This window comes from Callionymus lyra, chromosome 13, assembly GCF_982586985.1.
Source record: "Callionymus lyra chromosome 13, fCalLyr1.hap1.1, whole genome shotgun sequence".
Taxonomy (NCBI): Eukaryota; Metazoa; Chordata; class Actinopteri; order Syngnathiformes; family Callionymidae; genus Callionymus; species Callionymus lyra.
In genome coordinates, this window is record NC_141830.1 from 3222360 (window position 1) to 3249279 (window position 26920).

Sequence of the window (26920 nt, forward strand, 5' to 3'; positions counted from 1 at the left end):
CTCTTAATACACTAGAAGTTAGTATGCATCAGGATAGTGTACGTACTAACTAGTAACTAATCCTCCACAGATAGTATGTCTCAAATCACATACTTCTCTTAGTATACTAGAAGTTAGTATGCATCAGGATAGTGTACGTACTAACTAGCAACTAATCCTCCACAGATAGCATGTCTCAAACATACTTCTCTTAGTATACTAGAAGTTAGTATGCATCAGGATAGTGTACGTACTAACTAGTAACTAATCCTCCACAGATAGTATGTCTCTAATCAAACTCTGCTGCTACACACTAACAGGAAATGACGCGACAGCTTCTTCTTCTACTACTATTTAACGATGGTTTCAACCAGCTGTAGGAACACTATCGCCACCTGCTGGCGAGATATTTAAACTGGTATCAGCACCGCTGGTCCTCCTATCGCTGCTGAAAATGCACATGTAAGTATATGAATATATATATATATATATATATATATATTTATATATGACGTAACTTCCGTTTATAACGTCACTAAGATGGAGTCGTTTATGGTGGTTAGTGTCCATCGATCCATACTCAGTTTTGTGGGCGTTTTAGTGTCAATCTAGTGTGTATGAAGCACTACATTTACATACTAAGAATTGAGACGCACTTACGCACTAAAAATACTAACTTTGAGTACACAAGTATGCGATTAGAGACACAACTCTTCGGTAGATTCATAGTTTCCTCCTCGTTCCTGTGGTTTGCTTCCGTTCGCTTCATCTGGTCCTGACTGTATTGGGGTGCAGCGGGGGTGAAATTCTCTGGGCGTTCATTGGCTCGTCCACATTTTCCGAGCGGCTGCACATACGTTCAAGCGTAAAACCTACAGGAAGCAGTCGTGGCGCGTGGAGCTGAAGGTTTGAGAGCAGTTTGTAAAAAGTCAAATCTGTTGCTTTTCAATTCCCTGCTGAACTGAAAACTATAGAAGCTTGAAAGAACTTGATAATGTGTCAGAAATACTCGCGTTACCTTCGGCTCAGAGATGTTTGTGTAATCCAGGAATGAACGAAAGCATTAAATACTTTCTTTTTTCTTTTTTATTGTATAAATCAAGTATTTTTAAATACGCACATCGATCAATCAGTGTCACGTTCTGTAAAGTTGTCAATTTGTACTTCTATGTCTTGTTGTCGTTTACGTCTCCGTCCGTCTGTGAACTGTGCGGCGCAGCATCTAGACTGGGTTGCTATGGCGATATAGTATATCCATGGAAGTAATACTAACTTATGATCTAGTCAAACACTAGTGATCCAGTGAAGTAATACTAACTTATGATCTAGTCAAACACTAGTGATCCAGTGAAGTAATACTAACTTATGATCTAGTCAAACACTAGTGATCCAGTGAAGTAATACTAACTTATGATCTAGTCAAACACTAGTGATCCAGTGAAGTAATACTAACTTATAATCTAGTCAAACACTAGTGATCCAGTCACTCGTCTCTTTCAACCTCCTTTGTTAAAGCAACATATTGTAAGAACTTTTCATCTCGTCTCAGTTGTTTTCTTAGAAGATCGTGAACTTCCAAACAAACCTGTCCGTCTTCACCGTATGCTAACAAGCTAAGTTGTTAGCGTCATTTATAAAGTGTTATGTGTCCGTCTTCCGCGTATGCTAACGAGCTAAGTTGATAGTGTCAGGTCGTTTATAAACTGTTTAGCTTTAGTTTAGCATCAGTTTAGCATCAGTTTAGCTTCAGTTTAGCATCAGTTTAGCATCAGTTTAGCTATAGTTTAGCTTCAGTTTAGCATCAGTTTAGCTTCAGTTTAGCATCAGTTTAGCATCAGTTTAACTTCAGTTTAGCATCAGTTTAGCATCAGTTTAACTTCAGTTTAGCATCAGTTTAGCATCAGTTTAACTTCAGTTTAGCATCAGTTTAACTTCAGTTTAGCATCAGTTGAACTTCAGTTTAGCATCAGTTTAACTTCAGTTTAGCTTCAGTTTAGCTTCAGTTTAGCTTCAGTTTAGCATCAGTTTAACTTCAGTTTAGCATCAGTTTAGCTTCAGTTTAGCATCAGTTTAGCTTCAGTTTAGCATCAGTTTAGCATCAGTTTAGCATCAGTTTAGCTTCAGTTTAGCATCAGTTTAGCTTCAGTTTAGCACCAGTTTAGCTTCAGTTTAGCTTCAGTTTAGCATCAGTTTAGCTTCAGTTTAGCATCAGTTTAGCTTCAGTTTATCTTCTTCTATGTCACTATGATGGAGGACGTCGAGGTTGGAAAGTATCCAACGATCCACACTCAATTTTCTGGAAGTTTGAATGCTCATTGCACACTACATTTTCCGCGGACTGCCCTTGTGCACTTAAAATATGAAGTCTAAGTGCAGAAGTGCAGTATTTAATAGAGTCATTCGAGCAGTCAGTCAAAGGTCAAACCTCGTGTTGTTGCAAACGTGTTGAAGTCGTTCTAAGAACATCTAAAAACCTGCAGGTATGTACCTAAAAAACCTGGAGTTATGTACCTAAAAAACCTGGAGTTATGTACCTAAAAAACCTGGAGTTATGTACCTAAAAAACCCAGAGGTATGTACCTAAAAAACCCAGAGGTATGTACCTAAAAAACCCAGAGGTATGTACCTAAAAAACTTAGAAGTATGTACCTAAAAAACTTAGAAGTATGTACCTAAAAAACTTAGAAGTATGTACCTAAAAAAAACTGGAGGTATGTACCTAAAAAACCCAGAGGTATGTACCTAAAAAACCTGGAGTTATGTACCTAAAAAACCCAGAGGTATGTACCTTAAAAAACCTGGATGTATGTACCTAAAAAACCCAGAGGTATGTACCTAAAAAACCTGGAATTATGTACCTAAAAAACCTGGAATTATGTACCTAAAAAACCCAGAGGTATGTACCTTAAAAAACCTGGAGTAATGTACCTAAAAAACCCAGAGGTATGTACCTAAAAAACCCAGAGGTATGTACCTAAAAAACCTGGAGTTATGTACCTAAAAAACCTGGAATTATGTACCTAAAAAACCCAGAGGTATGTACCTTAAAAAACCTGGAGTTATGTACCTAAAAAACCCAGAGGTATGTACCTAAAAAACCCAGAGGTATGTACCTAAACAACCTGGAGGTATGTACCTAAAAAACCCAGAGGTATGTACCTAAAAAACCCAGAGGTATGTACCTAAAAAACCCAGAGGTATGTACCTTAAAAAACCCAGAGGTATGTACCTAAAAAACCCAGAGGTATGTACCTAAACAACCTGGAGGTATGTACCTAAAAAACCCAGAGGTATGTACCTAAAAAACCTGGAGTTATGTACCTAAAAATCCCAGAGGTATGTACCTTAAAAAACCTGGAGGTATGTACCTAAAAAACCCAGAGGTATGTACCTAAAAAAAACCTGGAGGTATGTACCTAAAAAAACCTGGAGGTATGTACCTAAAAAAACCTGCAGGTATGTACCTAAAAAAACCCAGAGGTATGTACCTAAAAAAACCTGGAGGTATGTACCTAAAAAAACCTGGAGGTATGTACCTAAAAAAACCTGGAGGTATGTACCTAAAAAACCCAGAGGTATGTACCTTAAAAAACCTGGAGGTATGTACCTAAAAAACCCAGAGGTATGTACCTTAAAAAACCTGGAGTTATGTACCTAAAAAACCCAGAGGTATGTACCTAAAAAAACCTGGTGGTATGTACCTAAAAAAACCTGGAGGTATGTACCTAAAAAAAACCTGGAGGTATGTACCTAAAAAACCCAGATGTATGTACCTAAAAAACCTGGAGGTATGTACCTAAAAAACCCAGAGGTATGTACCTTAAAAAACCTGGAGGTATGTACCAAAAAAACCCAGAGGTATGTACCTAAAAAACCTGGAGGTATGTACCTAAAAAACCCAGAGGTATGTACCTAAAAAACCTGGAGTTATGTACCTAAAAAACCCAGAGGTATGTACCTTAAAAAACCTGGAGGTATGTACCTAAAAAACCCAGAGGTATGTACCTTAAAAAACCTGGAGGTATGTACCTAAAAAACCCAGAGGTATGTACCTAAAAAACCCAGAGGTATGTACCTAAAAAACCTGGAGTTATGTACCTAAAACACCTGGAGTTATGTACCTAAACCAACCTGGAGGTATGTACCTAAAAAACCCAGAGGTATGTACCTAAAAAACCTGGAGTTATGTACCTAAAAAAACCTGGAGGTATGTACTTAAAAAACCCAGAGGTATGTACCTAAAAAACCCAGAGGTATGTACCTTAAAAAACCCAGAGGTATGTACCTAAAAAACCCAGAGGTATGTACCTTAAAAAACCCAGAGGTATGTACCTAAAAAACCCAGAGGTATGTACCTTAAAAAACCCAGAGGTATGTACCTGACGCGCGACGGTATGAGGCCCACGACTCAGGGTTGTTTTTACACTTCAGGTGTACACACTTTTTTGTTTTTTATTCCATGGATTTGAGTTGAATCACGTGATCCAGTGTAGTTTTCTTGACGGTCGAGATACTGAGAGAACAAATACTTCAATGATCTTGTAACTTTTCATCTACACACACCCTCAGTTCCTGGGTAGCTGGTAGGGCTGTTAGAAAATATTGCTATGGCGATATGTTGTGATATACTTTTCCACGATACTGTATACTGTATATTTTCTTTTTAAAATAAAGTTGTATATATTTTTTTATTTATTGTGACATCGTTTTTTCTTTTCAAATCATTTTATTTTTTTATTTTCTGTAAATGGTCGTTTATGGTCTGTAAATACTACAACACCAGAGTCAAGTACTGGACAATACTACACATATATACTTGTTACTACACTATCACAACACCAGAGTCAAGTACTGGACAATACTACACATATATACTTGTTACTACACTATCACAACACCAGAGTCAAGCACTGGACAATACTACACATATATACTTGTTACTAGACTATCACAACACCAGAGTCAAGCACTGGACAATACTACACATATATACTTGTTACTACACTATCACAACACCACAGTCAAGTACTCCACTATACTACACATATATACTTGTTACTACACTATCACAACACCACAGTCAAGTACTCCACTATACTACACATATATACTTGTTACTACACTATCACAACAGCAGAGTCAAGTACTCGACAATACTACACATATATACTTGTTACTACACTATCACAACACCAGAGTCAAGTACTGGACAATACTACACATATATACTTGTTACTACACTATCACAACACCAGAGTCAAGTACTGGACAATACTACACATATATACTTGTTACTACACTATCACAACACCAGAGTCAAGTACTAGACAATACTAAACATATATACTTGTTACTACACTAACACTGTGTATCTCTATATATCACTATATACTTGTGTATCGTTGTCGATGTATCTTACAACCAGATTCTTGTCAATACACACCTCTAGTATCTCAACCAATCAGAAGGCTGTATTTCGAGAATCGCCCCGATTTTATCAATGCCTCGCCAGTACAAGAAGTACTGCAGTAGCAGGTATTACCCTATGTGTGTTGTATGTATGATTTCTTGATGTAAAATGATGTGAGTTTCCTTTACCGTGTGTTTCTGTGAGCGTTGGTTCTGTTTCACATCAGTACTGTTGACAGTTTGAACACAAATGGACAAATACTTTTAGTGTAAAGAGCGTGTTTTATTATGCTAAAGTCATGTATTTCAATCTGGAAACATTTGTGATGATTTTCAGAAGTTTCTTTTTACAATATTCCATGTTATTTCAAGTCCAAACACTGGTTGGTGTCGTGGCCTGAGAAGGAACCGTCGGGATAATGAGTCCATTTGTCTGCGGTGAGCAGATGAAACACTCGTCAACATCAACTATTCCTTCGAAGCTATTTCTTGCTTTCTAGTGTTAAGGTCGACTCGGACGTGAACATGTGGCGCGGTTTTGAAATATACACGACGGTAACCACCGAGTTTTTCCAACCCTCGAGACGTTTGTATACGTCGACACCTCCCTCGAGACCAACGTCAGGGCAGCATTAGTGCGTATATACTTGTTACTACACTATCACAACACCAGAGTCAAGTACTGGACAATACTACACATATATACGTGTTACTACACTATCACAACACCAGAGTCAAGTACTGGACAATACTACAGATATATACTTGTTACTACACTATCACAACACCAGAGTCAAGTACTGGACAATACTACACATATATACTTGTTACTACACTATCACAACACCAGAGTCAAGTACTGGACAATACTACACATATATACTTGTTACTACACTATCACAACACCAGAGTCAAGTACTGGACAATTCTACACATATATACTTGTTACTACACTATCATAACACCAGAGTCAAGTACTGAACAATACTACACATATATACTTGTTACTACACTATCACAACACCAGAGTCAAGTACTGGACAATACTACACATATATACTTGTTACTACACTATCATAACACCAGAGTCAAGTACTGGACAATACTACACATATATACTTGTTACTACACTATCACAACACCAGAGTCAAGTACTGGAGAATACTACACATATATACTTGTTACTACACTATCACAACACCAGAGTCAAGTACTGGACAATACTACACAGATATACGTGTTACTACACTATCACAACACCAGAGTCAAGTACTGGACAATACTACACATATATACTTGTTACTACACTATCACAACACCAGAGTCAAGTACTGGACAATACTACACATGTATACTTGTTACTACACTATCACAACACCAGAGTCAAGTACTGGACAATACTACACATATATACTTGTTACTACACTATCACAACACCAGAGTCAAGTACTGGACAATACTACACATATATACTTGTAACTACACTATCACAACACCAGAGTCAAGTACTGGACAATACTACACATATATACTTGTTACTACACTATCACAACACCAGAGTCAAGTACTGGACAATACTACACATATATACTTGTTACTACACTATCATAACACCAGAGTCAAGTACTGGACAATACTACACATATATACTTGTTACTACACTATCACAACACCAGAGTCAAGTACTTGACAATACTACACATATATACTTGTTACTACACTATCACAATACCAGAGTCAAGTACTTGACAATACTACACATATATACTTGTTACTACACTATCACAACACCAGAGTCAAGTACTGGACAATACTACACATATATACTTGTAACTACACTATCACAACACCAGAGTCAAGTACTGGACAATACTACACATATATACTTGTTACTACACTATCACAACACCAGAGTCAAGTACTGGACAATACTACACATATATACTTGTTACTACACTATCACAACACCAGAGTCAAGTACTGGACAATACTACACATATATACTTGTTACTACACTATCACAACACCAGAGTAAAGTACTGGACAATACTACACATATATACTTGTTACTACACTATCACAACACCAGAGTCAAGTACTGGACAATACTACACATATATACTTGTTACTACACTATCACAACACCAGAGTCAAGTACTGGACAATACTACACATATATACTTGTTACTACACTATTACAACACCAGAGTCAAGTACTGGACAATAGTACACATATATACTTGTTACTACACTATCACAACACCAGAGTCAAGTACTGGACACTACTACACATATATACTTGTTACTACACTATCACAACACCAGAGTCAAGTCCTAGACAATACTACACATATATACTTGTTACAACACTATCACAACACCAGAGTCAAGTACTGGACATTACTACACATATATACTTGTTACAACACTATCACAACACCAGAGTCAAGTACTGGACAATACTACACATATATACTTGTTACTACACTATCACAACACCAGAGTCAAGTACTGGACAATACTACACATATATACTTGTTACTACACTATCACAACACCAGAGTCAAGTACGGGACAATACTACACAAATATACTTGTTACTACACTATCACAACACCAGAGTCAAGTACTGGACAATACTACACATATATACTTGTTTCTACACTATCACAACACCAGAGTCAAGTACTGGACAATACTACACATATATACTTGTTACTACACTATCACAACACCAGAGTCAAGTACTGGACAATACTACACATATATACTTGTTACTACACTATCACAACACCAGAGTCAAGTACTGGACAATACTACACATATATACTTGTTACTACACTATCACAACACCAGAGTCAAGTACTGGACAATAGTACACATATATACTTGTTACTACACTATCACAACACCAGAGTCAAGTACTGGACAATACTACACATATATACTTGTTACTACACTATCACAACACCAGAGTCAAGTACTGGACAATACTACACATATATACTTGTTACTACACTATCACAACACCAGAGTCAAGTACTGGACAATACTACACATATATACGTGTTACTACACTCTCACAACCCTCTAGACGTTTGTATACGTCCACACCTCCCTCAGCACCTGCACAAACACTGGACTCTTCTATTTATGTCACAAAACATCCGACACCCAGATGATGGAGGGTTCTGTGGATCAGGGCGGAGTCGGTGGAGGCGCGACTCTCTCCTGTAATTACGCAGACGTGTCGGGCGACGGGTCGTAATGGAGGGGCTGCTCCTGCCGTCCAAATCAGAGGGCTCGCTGACCACACACGCGTGTGCGCTCGGCAGCACACGCGTGTGCGTTCGCGTGCACACCTTCACGCCGTGTTCGTGTAGATGTTTGGAGGCAGATGTTCGTGACGACCACTTCTATTTTTAGAAGGTTCCAGTTGCAGAAGTGGATCCACCTTGAGAAGAGAGAAGAGAAAGTTTCTGGTTTTTACAGTTTTCATGACCTTCAATTAGACCTTCTGAGCCGTATCTGTGTAACACATAACAGCTTCTTCACCGCGGCTGCGTTCTGTTCTTCGACACCATCTTAATACACTTTGAGAGACACTTGTTCAAACTCCATCCATCCATCCATCCATCCATCCATCCATCCATCCATCCATCCATCCATCCATCCATCCACACATCCATCCATCCATCCATCCATCCACCCATTCATCCATCCATCCATTCATCCATCCATCCACCCATTCATCCATCCACCCATCCATCCACCCATTCATCCATCCACCCATCCATCCATCCATCCATCCATCCATCCACCCATTCATCCATCCACCCATCCATCCACCCATTCATCCATCCACCCATTCATCCATAGAAGTCAGTCATAGATCTGGTGAGGTTTTCTCCACACCTTCATAGAAGTCAGTCATAGATCTGGTGAGGTTTTCTTCATAGAAGTCAGTCATAGATCTGGTGAGGTTTTCTTCACAGCTTCATAGAAGTCAGTGATAGATCTGGTGAGGTTTTCTTCATAGAAGTCAGTCATAGATCTGGTGAGGTTTTCTTCACAGCTTCATAGAAGTCAGCCATAGATCTGGTGAGGTTTTCTTCATAGAAGTCAGTCATAGATCTGGTGAGGTTTCCTTTATAGAAGTCAGTCATAGATCTGGTGAGGTTTTCTTCATAGAAGTCAGTCATAGATCTGGTGAGGTTTTCTTCATAGAAGTCAGTCATAGATCTGGTGAGGTTTTCTTCATAGAAGTCAGTCATAGATCTGGTGAGGTTTTCTTCATAGAAGTCAGTCATAGATCTGGTGAGGTTTTCTTCATAGAAGTCAGTAATAGATCTGGTGAGGTTTTCTTCATAGAAGTCAGTAATAGATCTGGTGAGGTTTTCTTCATAGAAGTCAGTCATAGATCTGGTGAGGTTTTCTTCATAGAAGTCAGTCATAGATCTGGTGAGGTTTTCTTCATAGAAGTCAGTCATAGATCTGGTGAGGTTTTCTTCATAGAAGTCAGTCAAAGTTCTGGTGAGGTTTTCTTTATAGAAGTCAGTCATAGATCTGGTGAGGTTTTCTTCATAGAAGTCAGTCATAGATCTGGTGAGGTTTTCTTCATAGAAGTCAGTCATAGATCTGGTGAGGTTTTCTTCATAGAAGTCAGTCATAGATCTGGTGAGGTTTTCTTCATAGAAGTCAGTCATAGATCTGGTGAGGTTTTCTTAATAGAAGTCAGTCATAGATCTGGTGAGGTTTTCTTCATAGAAGTCAGCCATAGATCTGGTGAGGTTTTCTTCATAGAAGTCAGTCATAGATCTGGTGAGGTTTTCTTCATAGAAGTCAGTCATAGATCTGGTGAGGTTTTCTTCATAGAAGTCAGTCATAGATCTGGTGAGGTTTTCTTCATAGAAGTCAGTCATAGATCTGGTGAGGTTTTCTTCATAGAAGTCAGTCATAGATCTGGTGAGGTTTTCTTCATAGAAGTCAGTCATAGATCTGGTGAGGTTTTCTTCATAGAAGTCAGTCATAGATCTGGTGAGGTTTTCTTCATAGAAGTCAGTCATAGATCTGGTGAGGTTTTCTTCATAGAAGTCATAGATCTGGTGAGGTTTTCTTCATAGAAGTCAGTCATAGATCTGGTGAGGTTTTCTTCATAGAAGTCAGTCATAGATCTGGTGAGGTTTTCTTCATAGCTTCATAGAAGTCAGTCATAGATCTGCTGAGGTTTTCTTCACACCTTCATGGAAGTCAGTCATAGATCTGGTGAGGTTTTCTTCATAGAAGTCAGTCATAGATCTGGTGAGGTTTTCTTCACACCTTCATGGAAGTCAGTCATAGATCTGGTGAGGTTTTCTTCATAGAAGCCAGTCATAGATCTGGTGAGGTTTTCTTCATAGAAGTCAGTCATAGATCTGGTGAGGTTTTCTTCATAGAAGTCAGTCATAGATCTGGTGAGGTTTTCTTCATAGAAGTCAGTCATAGATCTGGTGAGGTTTTCTTCATAGAAGTCAGTCATAGATCTGGTGAGGTTTTCTTCATAGAAGTCAGTCATAGATCTGGTGAGGTTTTCTTCATAGAAGTCAGTCATAGATCTGGTGAGGTTTTCTTCATAGAAGTCAGTCATAGATCTGGTGAGGTTTTCTTCATAGAAGTCAGTCATAGATCTGGTGAGGTTTTCTTCATAGAAGTCAGTCATAGATCTGGTGAGGTTTTCTTCATAGAAGTCAGTCATAGATCTGGTGAGGTTTTCTTCATAGAAGTCATAGATCTGGTGAGGTTTTCTTCATAGAAGTCAGTCATAGATCTGGTGAGGTTTTCTTCATAGAAGTCAGTCATAGATCTGGTGAGGTTTTCTTCATAGCTTCATAGAAGTCAGTCATAGATCTGCTGAGGTTTTCTTCACACCTTCATGGAAGTCAGTCATAGATCTGGTGAGGTTTTCTTCATAGAAGTCAGTCATAGATCTGGTGAGGTTTTCTTCACACCTTCATGGAAGTCAGTCATAGATCTGGTGAGGTTTTCTTCATAGAAGCCAGTCATAGATCTGGTGAGGTTTTCTTCATAGAAGTCAGTCATAGATCTGGTGAGGTTTTCTTCATAGAAGTCAGTCATAGATCTGGTGAGGTTTTCTTCATAGAAGTCAGTCATAGATCTGGTGAGGTTTTCTTCATAGAAGTCAGTCATAGATCTGGTGAGGTTTTCTTCATAGAAGTCAGTCATAGATCTGGTGAGGTTTTCTTCATAGAAGTCAGTCATAGATCTGGTGAGGTTTTCTTCATAGAAGTCAGTCATAGATCTGGTGAGGTTTTCTTCATAGAAGTCAGTCATAGATCTGGTGAGGTTTTCTTCATAGAAGTCAGTCATAGATCTGGTGAGGTTTTCTTCATAGAAGTCAGTCATAGATCTGGGGAGGTTTTCTTCATTGAAGTCAGTCATAGATCTGGTGAGGTTTTCTTCATAGAAGTCAGTCATAGATCTGGTGAGGTTTTCTTCATAGAACTCAGTCATAGATCTGGTGAGGTTTTCTTCATAGAAGTCAGTCATAGATCTGGTGAGGTTTTCTTCATAGAAGTCAGTCATAGATCTGGTGAGGTTTTCTTCATAGAAGTCAGTCATAGATCTGGTGAGGTTTTCTTCATAGAAGTCAGTCATAGATCAGAACCGGGGCCAGCACTGAACTCACTGACCTCCACTTTCAAGCAATTACTGGACTTAAACCCTTCAAGTGAATTATTTCCACTTGAAATACCTGGAGTCTATCCCAGTATCATAGGGCGATAGGCAGGGGACACCCTGGACAGGACGCCAGTCAGCGCCGGTTCATAAATCAATGAATCAGTCTCATAGGGCGGGGATTGAACCCACAACTCCCCTCTTGTGAACCTGATCCATACCTGGATCACGATGTTGCTGAACCCCCACACGTAGACCCAGGTCAGCCGTGACCTTTAGACGTGTGGGTCCTGAAGCTGCCACTGAAGTTTTTGTGTATTACTTCGCAGCTGATTCGCAAACACTTGACACGTGGAACTCTTTAGTGGATCAGGTCCTTTAGATTCCCAGCTGGAGGCCACGAGTCCACCCTCTGGAGCCAAGTGACACGAACACGTCCAACACGACACATCGCACTGTGGCTCTACACAACAACGGTTGTAACTTATTGTTGTGTTGATTTGTGACATGTTTATTCACAGTATTGATTTAAGGCTCATTTCTTCTTGTCTGGACTATTGTAACAGTTTGTTTTCATGTCTAAACAAGAAGGATGTGTCTTGCCTGCAGTTTCAGAATTCAGAACTCTGCAGCCAGAATTCTGACCCGCTCTAGTAGAAGAACTCACATTTCTCCTTCAAACTCTTCACTGGCTGCTCTAGTAGAAGAACTCACATTTCTCCTTCAAACTCTTCACTGGCTGCCAGTTTCTTTCAGGATCATTTTAAAATTCTGGTTCTTACTTTCAGATCTATTCATGGTCAGACCTTCCATCAGTGATCTGATCCAGACTTACACCCCAGCTCGGGCTCTGAGGTCTGTGGATCAGAATCCACTGATGGTTCCTGAACACACTTTGGAACGATCTTCCTCTCTCTTTGCGCTTGATGGATCTACTGACTCCTTCAAGAAACATCTGTGTTTGATGATCTACTGACTCCTTCAAGAAACATCTGTGTTTGATGATCTACTGACTCCTTCAAGAAACATCTGTGTTTGATGATCTACTGACTCCTTCAAGAAACATCTGTGTTTGATGATCTACTGACTCCTTCAAGAACCATCTGTGTTTGATGATCTACTGACTCCTTCAAGAAACATCTGTGTTTGATGATCTACTGACTCCTTCAAGAAACATCTGTGTTTGATGATCTACTGACTCCTTCAAGAAACATCTGTGTTCGTTGATCTACTGACTCCTTCAAGAAACATCTGTGTTTGATGATCTACTGACTCCTTCAAGAAACATCTGTGTTTGATGATCTACTGACTCCTTCAAGAAACATCTGTGTTTGATGATCTACTGACTCCTTCAAGAAACATCTGTGTTTGATGATCTACTGACTCCTTCAAGAAACATCTGTGTTTGATGATCTACTGACTCCTTCAAGAAACATCTGTGTTTGATGATCTACTGACTCCTTCAAGAAACATGTGTGTTTGATGATCTACTGACTCCTTCAAGAAACATGTGTGTTTGATGATCTACTGACTCCTTCAAGAAACGACTGTGTTTGATGATCTACTGACTCCTTCAAGAAACATCTGTGTTTGATGATCTACTGACTCCTTCAAGAAACATCTCTGTGTTTGATGATCTACTGACTCCTTCAAGAAACATCTGTGTTTGATGATCTACTGACTCCTTCAAGAAACATCTCTGTGTTTGATGATCTACTGACTCCTTCAAGAAACATCTCTGTGTTTGATGATCTACTGACTCCTTCAAGAAACATCTGTGTTTGATGATCTACTGACTCCTTTAAGAAACATCTGTGTTTGATGATCTACTGACTCCTTCAAGAAACATCTGTGTTTGATGATCTACTGACTCCTTCAAGAAACATCTGTGTTTGATGATCTACTGACTCCTTCAAGAAACATCTGTGTTTGATGATCTACTGACTCCTTCAAGAAACATCTGTGTTTGATGATCTACTGACTCCTTCAAGAAACATCTGTGTTTGATGATCTACTGACTCCTTCAAGAAACATGTGTGTTTGATGATCTACTGACTCCTTCAAGAAACATCTGTGTTTGATGATCTACTGACTCCTTCAAGAAACATCTTAAGATGTTTTTATTTGTTCAGGCTTTTCCTTGATTTTCTGGAACTCCTGTGTTGTCAGTTTTATGACCTTGACCTTTAAAGTATATACTTTATTGAGTATTGTTTTGATTGTTTAAGCGCTTTGTGACCCTGGTCTGGAAAAGTACTATATAAATACAAATGACTTACTTACTTAAATGTTTGCTATGTAAGAGTTAAAATAACTACATTCACAATACAGTTGGTTAATATTGATAAGAAACAGCATTTCCCACAATGCTTTGCGTGATAAACCGTATATAAATAAGTTATGTTAGCAAGAAGGTTGCTGGTTCGAGGCCGAGCCAACTTGTGACCTTTCTGTGTGTAGTTAGTATGTTCTCCCCGTGTTACGGGGGTTTACTCCGGGCACTCCGGTTTCCTCCCACAGTCCAAAAACATACAGAGGTTGATTGAAGGTGAAACTGTCTATAGGTATGAGTGTGTGTGTGAAGGGTTGTGTGTCTTTGTGTGCTCTGAGACGGACTGGCGTCCTGTCCAGGGTGTCCCCTGCCTCTCGCCCTATGATACTGGGATCGACTCCAGTCTCCCCGCGACCCCCATAAGGGTTAAAGCGGTAAATAAAATGAATGAATGAATGAAAAAAGTTGTGAAGTTACTTCAGTTGATCTTTGACCAGAAGAGTTTTATCACCAGAACCGAAGGATTTGTTTTAACAGTTGTTGAGGTTGTTAAACTAAACCAGGATTATGTTGCTCGTGTATGTGTGTGTGTGTGTGTGTGTGTGTGTGTGTGTGTGTGTGTGTGTGTGTGTGTCGTCCTGAAGAGCAAAGTGTTGTGTGTCTAATCACTTACACACATAACTACCAAAGTGTAAACACAACACAATCCTACAATTCACTTCAAGGAGGCGCTGACATTTAAACAGATGTGTGTCTGTTTGTGTGATTGTGTGTTCTTGTGTGTCTGTGCGCATGTGTGCGCGTGCACGTGTGTGTCCCTGTGCGTACGTGTGTCCCTGTGGATGTATGGGGGTGTGTGCGCATGCATTTGTGTCAGTGTGCGCGTGTCTGTCCATGTTTGTAGGTGTGTGTGCGCATGCATGTGTGTGTGTGTGTGCATGCATGTGTGTGAGTGTGTATGCGTGTGTGAGTGTGCGCGTGTGTGTCCATATGTGAAGGTGTGTGTGCGCATGCATGTGTGCGCATGCATGTGTGTGTGTGTGCATGTGTGTGAGTGTGCACGCGTGTGTGAGTGTGCGCGTGTGTGTCCATATGTGTAGGTGTGTGTGCGCATGCATGTGTGTGTGTGTGTGGATGCATGTGTGTGAGTGTGTACGCGTGTGTGAGTGTGCGCGTGTGTGTCCATATGTGTAGGTGTTTGTGCGCATGCATGTGTGTGTGTGCATGCATGTGTGTGAGTGTGTACGCGTGTGTGAGTGTGCGCGTGTCTGTCCATGTGTGTAGGTGTGTGTGCGCATGCATGTGTGTAGGTGTGTGTGCATGCATGTGTGTGAGTGTGTACGCGTGTGTGAGTGTGCGCGTGTCTGTCCATGTGTGTAGGTGTGTGTGTGCATGCATGTGTGTGTGTGTGTGCATGTGTGTAGGTGTGTGTGCATGCATGTGTGTGAGTGTGTACGCGTGTGTGAGTGTGCGCGTGTGTGTCCATATGTGTAGGTGTGTGTGCGCATACATGTGTGTGTGTGTGTGCATGTGTGTAGGTGTTTGTGCGCATGCATGTGTGTGTGTGTGCATGTGTGTAGGTGTGTGTGCGCATGCATGCATGTGTGTGCATGTGTGTGTGCATGTGTGTGTGCATGTGTGTGTGTGTGCGCATGCTTGCATGTGTGTGTGCGCATGTGTGTCCATGTGTGTAGGTGTGTTTGTGCATGCATGTGTGTGTGTGTGCGCATGCATTTGTGTCAGCGTGCGCGTGTCTGTCCATGTGTGTAGGTGTGTGTGCGCATGCATGTGTGCGCATGCATGTGTGTGTGTGTGTGCATGTGTGTGTGTGTGTGTGTGCGCATGTGTGTCCATATGTGTAGGTGTGTGTGTGCATGCATGTGTGTGTGTGTGTGTGTGTGTGTGTGTGCATGTGTGTGTGTGTGTGCGCATGTGTGTCCATATGTGTAGGTGTGTGTGCGCATGCATGTGTGCGCATGCATGCATGTGTGTGTGTGTGTGTGTGTGTGTGTGTGTGTGTGTGTGTGTGTGTGTGTGTGTGTGTGTGTGTGTGTGTGTGTGTGTGTGTGTGTGTATGTGTGTGTGTGTGTGTGTGTGTGTGTGTGTGTGTGTGTGTGTGTGTGTGTGTGTGTGTGTGTGTGTGTGTGTGTGTGTGTGTGTGTTCACGTGATGATCTTCGCTGGTGTCTCTGGATCTTGTTTCAAAGACTCAGTTCAGAGAAGTTTATTAAGTTTTATTTATTGTATTTTATTTTATTCATCTATTTTTAACTCGTATCAATTCATTCACGACACCTGTGTTGTGTTCACACCTGTTGTGTTGTGTTCACACCTGTTGTGTTGTGTGTTTACTGAAGATGTTTTTCAATTCTCTTGGAAGTGATGATTAATTCATTCAAACTTTGAGCATTTAATACTTTTTGAATGAATGTAATCAGTCATGTTTATATAGTGAAGTATTATATTTGGCTCATCACGTCTTATCTTTCCGCAGGTGAATCCACGTACCTGGACGACCACGGACCTCCCGCCCCCCGAGTGAGTCTTCCACCTTTTTCACGCTCTCCTCCCTCTTTTCTTCTGGTCATCCCTCGCTCTCTGATGTGCTGTGAGAGTCGAGCGAGTCCACCTTCTAAAATACTGCTGCTACGGTAAAGACGCACAAGCCTTGTATTCATCCGTCGCTCCCTCCTTCTCTCTCTCTCTCTCTCTCTCTCTCTCCGACCCTTGTTCATTCTTTCGCAACGTTCACCTCTTTTGTTCGCCGTCATTTCCACCGTTTCTCGCCGAAGATGTGTGTCTAAAGTGCGACAAAAGTGTGTTAAAGTTGCCGTCGTTTAGGTCCTGAGCAGCAACAGACGTTTATATTAAAGCTCCTTTCTTGGACGATGTATATTTCCCAGAATGCAGTGGTGTTTGAAACAAGACGAGAATAGTCAAAAGAAATAGACATTTGACAAAGAGGACATGATGGAGGACATGATGCTGGACATGATTGAGGACATGATGGAGGACATGATGAAAGACATGATGAAGGACATGATGCTGGACATGATGCTGGACATGATGGAGGACGTGATGCTGGACATGATGCTGGACATGATGGAGGACATGATGAAGCACATGATGAAGGACATGATGGACGACATGATGAAGGACATGATGCAGTACATGATGGAGGACATGATGGAGGACATGATGAAGGACATGATGGAGGACATGATGCTGGACATGATGCTGGACATGATGGACGACATGATGGACGATATGATGGAGGACATGGTGAAGGACATGATGAAGGACATGATGCTGGACATGATGAAGGACATGATGGAGGACATGATGCTGGACATGATCCTGGACATGATGGACGACATGATGGACGATATGATGGAGGACATGATGGAGGACATGATGAAGGACATGATGCTGGACATGATGGAGGACATGATGGCGACATGATGCTGGACATAATGGACGAAATGATGGAGGACATGATGGAGGACATGGTGAAGGACATGATGGAGGACATGGTGAAGGACATGATGCTAGACATGATGGACGACATCATGGACGACATGATGGAGGACATGATGAAGGACATGATGAAGGACATGATGAAGGACATGATGAAGGACATGATGAAGGACATGATGGAGGACATGATGAAGGACATGATGAAGGACATGATGAAGGACATGATGAAGGACATGATGAAGGACATGATGGAGGACATGATGGAGGACATGATGAAGGACATGATGGAGGACATGATGGAGGACATGATGAAGGACATGATGAAGGACATGATGGAGGACATGATGAAGGACATGATTGAGGACATGATTGAGGACATGATGGAGGACATGATGGAGGACATGATGAAGGACATGATTGAGGACATGATGGAGGACATGATGCTGGACATGATGAAGGACATGATGCAGTACATGATGAAGGACATGATGAAGGACATGATGGAGGACATGATGAAGGACATGATGGAGGACATGATGGAGGACATGATGAAGGACATGATGGAGGACATGATGAAGGACATGATGAAGGACATGATGGAGGACATGATGAAGGACATGATTGAGGACATGATTGAGGACATGATGGAGGACATGATGGAGGACATGATGAAGGACATGATGGAGGACATGATGAAGGACATGATTGAGGACATGATTGAGGACATGATGGAGGACATGATGGAGGACATGATGAAGGACATGATGAAGGACATGATGGACGACATCATGGAGGACATGATGGAGGACATGATGAAGGACATGATGGAGGACATGATGAAGGACATGATGGAGGACATGATGAAGGACATGATGGAGGACATGATGGAGGACATGATGAAGGACATGATGAAGGACATGATGGAGGACATGATGAAGGACATGATGGAGGACATGATGGAGGACATGATGAAGGACATGATGAAGGACATGATGAAGGACATGATGGAGGACATGATGAAGGACATGATGGAGGACATGATGGAGGACATGATGGAGGACATGATGAAGGACATGATGAAGGACATGATGGAGGACATGATGGAGGACATGATGGAGGACATGATGATGTGGTGTTTAAAACAAGACGAGAATAGTCAAAAGAATTTGTGTGTTTGCTCAAAAGAGTCAAACCGCCCCTCGGTTCTTGTTTCGCTCTGATAACAAGTTTGTTATTTGTGTAGAACATTCTTGTCCTGCAGTGACTGGAACCATCTTCTGACTCTTTATCTTCAAACAAACTCAGGACGTCTGCTTCGTTCTCGCTCGTCACTGAAGTCAGTCAATGAAAGTATGAAGCGACGATCTTGAACAAAGTTGCTCGATTAGTTCCCAAAGCAACTTATTATGGAACGAACACAGGCTCTGGTGAAGGATTTGATACGAAAATAGGGAGAAAACGTGGAGGAGGACATGATGGAGGACATGATGGAGGACATGATGGAGGACATGATGAAGGACATGATGCTGGACATGATGAATGACATGATGAAGGACATGATGCTGGACATGATGAAGGACATGATGCTGGACATGATGAAGGACATGATGGAGGACATGATGGAGGACATGATGGAGGACATGATGGAGGACGTGATGCTGGACATGATGCTGGACATGATGCTGGACATGATGAAGGACATGATGAAGGACATGATGGAGGACATGATGGAGGACGTGATGAAGGACATGATGAAGGACATGATGCTGGACATGATGAAGGACATAATGGACGACATGATGGAAGACATGATGCTGGACATGATGCTGGACATGATGGACGACATCATGGAGGACATGATGGAGGACATGGTGAAGGACATGATGCTAGACATGATGGAGGACATGATGGACGACATGATGGAGGACATGATGGAGTACATGGTGAAGGACATGATGCTGGACATGATGGAGGACATGATGAAGGACATGATGCTGGACATGATGCTGGACATGATGGAGGACATGATGGAGGACGTGATGCTGGAAATGATGCTGGACATGATGGACGACATGATGGAGGACATGATGGAGGACGTGATGCTGGACATGATGCTGGACATGATGGAGGACATGATTGAGGACATGATGGAGGACATGATGCTGGACATGATGGAGGACATGATGCTGGACTTGATGGAGGACGTGATGCTGGACATGATTGTGGACATGATGCTGGACATGATGCTGGACATGATGGAGGACATGATGCTGGACATGATGGAGGACATGATGAAGGACATGATGAAAGACATGATGAAGGACATGATGAAGGACATGATGGAGGACATGATGGAGGACATGATGAAGGACATGATGAAAGACATGATGGAGGACATAATGGAGAAATGGCGCCCCTGTTGCCAAGGATTTCCCGGCCGCTCCATTGCTCAGGACAGATGGATCAGGACGTGATGTTTGTCTCTCATGGAGATCGATGCTTCAATCCAAAGCCTCGTGGAGCAGATGCTGCGGTTAATGCAGCCGAAGCTTAAAGCTCGACGTAAATGAGAGCGTTTTGAAAAACCTCGTGGCTTCCGAAAATAGACGCGTTTGAGTTTTCGTGCCAGAGAAGCTCGACAAGAATGTCCTTCAGACACACACAAGACGTGTTTTCAAACATCACTCACAGCCGCCGAGTGCAGTTTCAGTTCAGGATTGTTTATAATCCATAATATTCACTGACTCTGGTGAGATTCTTACTTCGTTACATCGGGATTTAAAAGCTCATCACCTGCGATATCCGATATTAGTGTCTTGTATTGCGATATCGATATTAATGCAGTATTTTTTTTCCTTCCCTGGTAGAAAAATATCCCTTATAACGTTCAGTCTCGCGGGACTTGCATCGGTTTTCCCGCCAAAACTGAGCGACATCAGAGAGGAGCCGCCGGCGCGTCGCGATATATCACCAAATCAATAATTACAACTTGGCTCGTTAGCATACGGTGAAGACGGACAGGTTTACACTTGATTTAAACGGAAGCTAAACTGATGCTGAACTGATACTAAACTGAAGCTAAACTGATGCTAAACTGATACTAAACTGAAGCTAAACTGATGCTAAACTGATACTGAACTGATGCTAAACTGATGCTAAAAGGAAACTAAACTGATGCTAAACTGATGTTAAACTGATGCTTAACTGATACTAAACTGAAGCTAAGCTGATGCTAAACTGATACTAAACTAATGCTAAACTGATGCTAAACTGAAGCTAAACGGATCCTAAACTGATACTAAACTGAAGCTAAACTGATGCTAAACTGATGCTAAACTGATACTAAACTGAAGCTAAACTGATGCTAAACTGATACTAAACTGATGCTAAACTGATGCTAAACTGATACTAAACTGAAGCTAAACTGATGCTAAACTGATACTAAACTGATGCTAAACTGAAGCTAAACGGAAGCTAAACTGATGCTAAACTGATACTAAACTGATGTTAAACTGATGCTAAACTGATGCTAAACTGATGCTAAACTGATGCTAAACTGATGTTAAACTGATGCTAAACTGATGCTAAACTGATGCTAAACTGATACTAAACTGAAGCTAAACTGATGCTAAACTGATACTAAACTGATGCTAAACTGATGCTAAACTGATAGTAAACTGATGCTAAACTGATGCTAAACTGATGCTAAACTGAAGCTAAACTGATACTAAACTGAAGCTAAACTGATACTAAACTGAAGCTAAACTGATGCTAAACTGATACTAAACTGATGCTAAACTGATGCTAAACTGATGCTAAACTGAAGCTAAACTGATACTAAACTGAAGCTAAACTGAAGCTAAACTGATGCTAAACGGAAGCTAAACTGATGCTAAACTGATGTTAAATTGATCCTAAACTGATGCTAAACTGATCCTAAACTGAAGCTAAACTGAAGATAAACATTTTATAAATGACCTGACGCTAACAACTTAGCTCGTTAGCATACGGTGAAGACGGACAGGTTTGTTTGGAAGTTCACGATCTTCTAAGAAAACAACTGAGACGAGATGAAAAGTTCTTACGATATGTTAACAAAGGAGGTTGAAAGAGACGAGTGACTGGATCAAATCACTCAAGTTCTCATTGACTCACAACTTCCTCCACTTGTCTCCACTCGTGCGAAACATCCTTCGACCCACTTATGACAATCATTTGTGTTGCAATGATTTTATGTTGGTTTATTGAAACTTAACGTTCTTTTGTCAACACATGAAAACACTCCTTATTTCTGACGAATCATGTCAAGACACGTGTGTTGATAAAGTGAGAGAAGGTTCGACGATAAATAAATGATAATAAATGATAATAAATGATAATAATGATAATAATAATAAATGTTGATAAAGTGAGAGAAGGTTGGATGATAAATAAATGATAATAAATGATAATAATGATAATAATGATAATAATAATAAATGTTAATAAAGTGAGAGAAGGTTCGACGATAAATAAATTATAATAAATGATAATAATGATAATAATGATAATAATGATAATAATAATAAATGTTAATAAAGTGAGAGAAGGTTTGACGATAAATAAATGATAATAAATGATAATAATGATAATAATGATAATAATAATAAATGTTAATAAAGTGAGAGAAGGTTCGACGATAAATAAATTATAATAAATGATAATAATGATAATAATAATAAATGTTGATAAAGTGAGAGAAGGTTCGATGATAAATAAATGATAATAAATGATAATAAATGATAATAATGATAATAAAAATAAATGTTGATAAAGTGAGAGAAGGTTCGATGATAAATAAATGATAATAAATGATAATAAATGATAATAAATGATAATAAATGATAATAATGATAATAATAATAAATGTTGATAAAGTGAGAGAAGGTTCGATGATAAATAAATGATAATAAATGATAATAATGATAATAAATGATAATAATGATAATAAATGATAATAATGATAATAATAATAAATGTTGATAAAGTGAGAGAAGGTTTGACGATAAATAAATGATAATAAATGATAATAAATGATAATAAATGATAATAATGATAATAATAATAAATGTTAATAAAGTGAGAGAAGGTTCGACGATAAATAAATTATAATAAATGATAATAATGATAATAATAATAAATGTTGATAAAGTGAGAGAAGGTTCGATGATAAATAAATGATAATAAATGATAATAATGATAATAAATGATAATAATGATAATAAATGATAATAATAATAAATGTTAATAAAGTGAGAGAAGGTTCGATGATAAATAAATGATAATAAATTATAATAATGATAATAAATGATAATAATGATAATAATAATAAATGTTAATAAAGTGAGAGAAGGTTCGATGATAAATAAATGATAATAAATGATAATAATGATAATAAATGATAATAATGATAATAAAAATAAATATTAATAAAGTGAGAGAAGGTTCAATGATAAATAAATGATAATAAATGATAATAATGATAATAAATGATAATAATGATAATAAAAATAAATATTAATAAAGTGAGAGAAGGTTCAATGATAAATAAATGATAATAAATGATAATAATGATAATAATAATAAATGATAATAATGATAATAATAATAAATGTTAATAAAGTGAGAGAAGGTTCGATGATAAATAAATGATAATAAATGATAATAAATGATAATAAATGATAATAATGATAATAATAATAAATGATAATAATGATAATAATAATAAATGTTAATAAAGTGAGAGAAGGTTCGATGATAAATAAATAATAATAAATAATAATAAATGTTGATAAAGTGAGAGAAGGTTCGATGATAAATAAATGATAATAAATGATAATAAATGATAATAAATGATAATAAATGATAATAATGATAATAATAATAAATGATAATAATGATAATAATAATAAATGTTAATAAAGTGAGAGAAGGTTCGATGATAAATAAATAATAATAAATAATAATAAATTTTGATAAAGTGAGAGAAGGTTCGATGATAAATAAATGATAATAAATGATAATACATGATAATAAATGATAATAATGATAATAATAATAAATGTTAATAAAGTGAGAGAAGGTTCGATGATCTCAAACCATGTCATTTAAAATACTTAGTTATATTGATATTTCGTGATAGTTATAAGTGATCCTGATCTTCTGGTGAGTACAGATCTATGACCTCAGAAACATGGTGTGAACGATGACGTCGTCCAGTCAAAGACTCGCTGATACACGTCTACAGATCTCTCTCGAGCGCCGACGTCAACCGTTAAAACGTCTGATTCCCAGCGACGCCCTCCGTCTTCTGGTTCCTCGTGGCTTCAAACCGGTTCGACCCACGGAAACACATCACGCATCAGAACTCCAGCGCTTTCTCTTCTGCCGCGAGATACTCTCAGGTGAGACCAGCACCTGGAGAAGCCATGATGGGATGGAGACTCACTGGAAAACCTCCTGCATTTTGTTTACATTGAGTTGAAGACGCTCTTAGACTCGAGTCCTTTCAAAACAAGTGACACGTTTCTTACTCGGCGATGTTGACAAAAAACTGCGTCGCACACTAGTTGTACTTCCTCATATTAACATGCGATGTTGGCTCAGTGCCGCTATATTCTTGGAACATGATTTGTTTTCTATTGTTTATTTTGTGCGTTTTATTCTCATGTTGTTTTTTCAAGACAATAAAAGTTTCTGATTCTGATATAATGACACTTTGATTTTAAAACTGTAGCCGAGATTTATTGTTTCGTTTTGGACTCGATACATTATTTTCCAGTAACTCAACTGTGCTTGTTGTGTTTGGTTATATAACGGAACATATATATATATGTATATATATACAGTATATAATATATATATAATATATATATATATACATATATATTACGGAACAGTACGACTTCAATCTATCAAGAGATTTTTCAACTTTTTCTTTTCTTTCTTTTTTCTTATTTTCTTTTCTTTCTTCTTCTTTCTTTCTTTTCTTTCTTTCTTCTTCTTTCTTTCTTTCTTTTTCTTTCTTTAATTTTTCTTTTCTTTCTTTTTCTTTTCTTTTTCTTTTTCTTTTCTTTCTTTTACTTTTCTTTTCTTTTATTTCTTTCTTCTTTCTTTCTTTCTTTCTTCTTTTCTTTTCTTTTCTTTCGTTTTTCTTTTTTTCTTTTCTTTTCTTTTTTTTTCCCTTTGTCTTTGTTATTTATCTTTGATCTATGTTCTTTATCTTTAGACTTAGATTGTATCATCTTGTTCTTTCTCTTTATTTCTCTTTGATCTTTATCTTTAGACATAGATTGTATCATCTTGTTCTTTCTCTTTATTTCTCTTTGTTCTTTATCTTTAGACTTAGATTGTACCATCTTGTTCTTTCTCTTTATTTCTCTTTGTTCTTTATCTTTATCTTTAGACTGAGATTGTATCATCTTGTTCTTTCTCTTTATTTCTCTTTGTTCTTTATCTTTAGACTTAGATTGTATCATCTTGTTCTTTCTCTTTATTTATCTTTATCTTTATCTTTATCTTTATCTTTAGACTTAGATTGTATCATCTTGTTCTTTCTCTTTATTTCTCTTTGTTCTTTATCTTTATCTTTAGACTTAGATTGTATCATCTTGTTCTTTCTCTTTATTTCTCTTTGTTCTTTATCTTTATCTTTAGACTTAGATTGTATCATCTTGTTCTTTCTCTTTATTTCTCTTTGTTCTTTATCTTTAGACTGAGATTGTATCATCTTGTTCTTTCTCTTTATTTCTCTTTGTTCTTTATCTTTATCTTTAGACTTAGATTGTATCATCTTGTTCTTTCTCTTTATTTCTCTTTGTTCTTTATCTTTATCTTTAGACTGAGATTGTATCATCTTGTTCTTTATCTTAATCTTTAGACTTAGATTGTATCATCTTGTTCTTTCTCTTTAATTCTCTTTGTTCTTTATCTTTATCTTTAGACTGAGATTGTATCATCTTGTTCTTTCTCTTTATTTCTCTTTGTTCTTTATCTTTAGACTTAGATTGTATCATCTTGTTCTTTCTCTTTATTTCTCTTTGTTCTTTATCTTTATCTTTAGACTTAGATTGTATCATCTTGTTCTTTCTCTTTATTTCTCTTCGTTCTTTATCTTTAGACTTAGATTGTATCATCTTGTTCTTTCTCTTTATTTCTCTTTGTTCTTTATCTTTAGACTTAGATTGTATCATCTTGTTCTTTCTCTTTATTTCTCTTTGATCTTTATCTTTAGACTTAGATTGTATCATCTTGTTCTTTCTCTTTATTTCTCTTTGTTCTTTATCTTTAGACTTAGATTGTATCATCTTGTTCTTTATCTTAATCTTTAGACTTAGATTGTATCATCTTGTTCTTTCTCTTTATTTCTCTTTGTTCTTTATCTTTATCTTTAGACTGAGATTGTATCATCTTGTTCTTTCTCTTTATTTCTCTTTGTTCTTTATCTTTAGACTTAGATTGTATCATCTTGTTCTTTCTCTTTATTTCTCTTTGTTCTTTATCTTTATCTTTAGACTGAGATTGTATCATCTTGTTCTTTCTCTTTATTTCTCTTTGTTCTTTATCTTTAGACTTAGATTGTATCATCTTGTTCTTTCTCTTTATTTCTCTTTGTTCTTTATCTTCATCTTTAGACTTAGATTGTATCATCTTGTTCTTTCTCTTTATTTCTCTTTGTTCTTTATCTTTAGACTTAGATTGGATCATCTTGTTCTTTCTCTTTATTTCTCTTTGTTCTTTATCTTTAGACTTAGATTGGATCATCTTGTTCTTTCTCTTTATTTCTCTTTGTTCTTTATCTTTAGACTTAGATTGTATCATCTTGTTCTTTCTCTTTATTTCTCTTTGTTCTTTATCTTTAGACTTAGATTGTATCATCTTGTTCTTTCTCTTTATTTCTCTTTGTTCTTTATCTTTAGACTTAGATTGTATCATCTTGTTCTTTCTCTGTGTTCTTTATCTTTATCTTTAGACTTAGATTGTATCATCTTGTTCTTTCTCTTTATTTCTCTTTGTTCTTTATCTTTATCTTTAGACTTAGATTGTATCATCTTGTTCTTTCTCTTTATTC

At 38.0% G+C, this 26920-nt stretch overlaps 1 protein-coding gene across 1 annotated transcript in view; it reads left to right on the forward strand.

The window, feature by feature from the left end:
* LOC148066973 (uronyl 2-sulfotransferase-like) overlaps positions 1-26920 on the forward strand; it is a 102667-nt gene that overhangs the window by 41614 nt on the left and 34133 nt on the right. The window contains exon 2 of the mRNA XM_087805065.1: positions 16829-16872. Within this exon, the coding sequence (XP_087661191.1) occupies positions 16829-16872 (44 nt within the window). The remainder of the gene's footprint in view (positions 1-16828; positions 16873-26920) is intronic.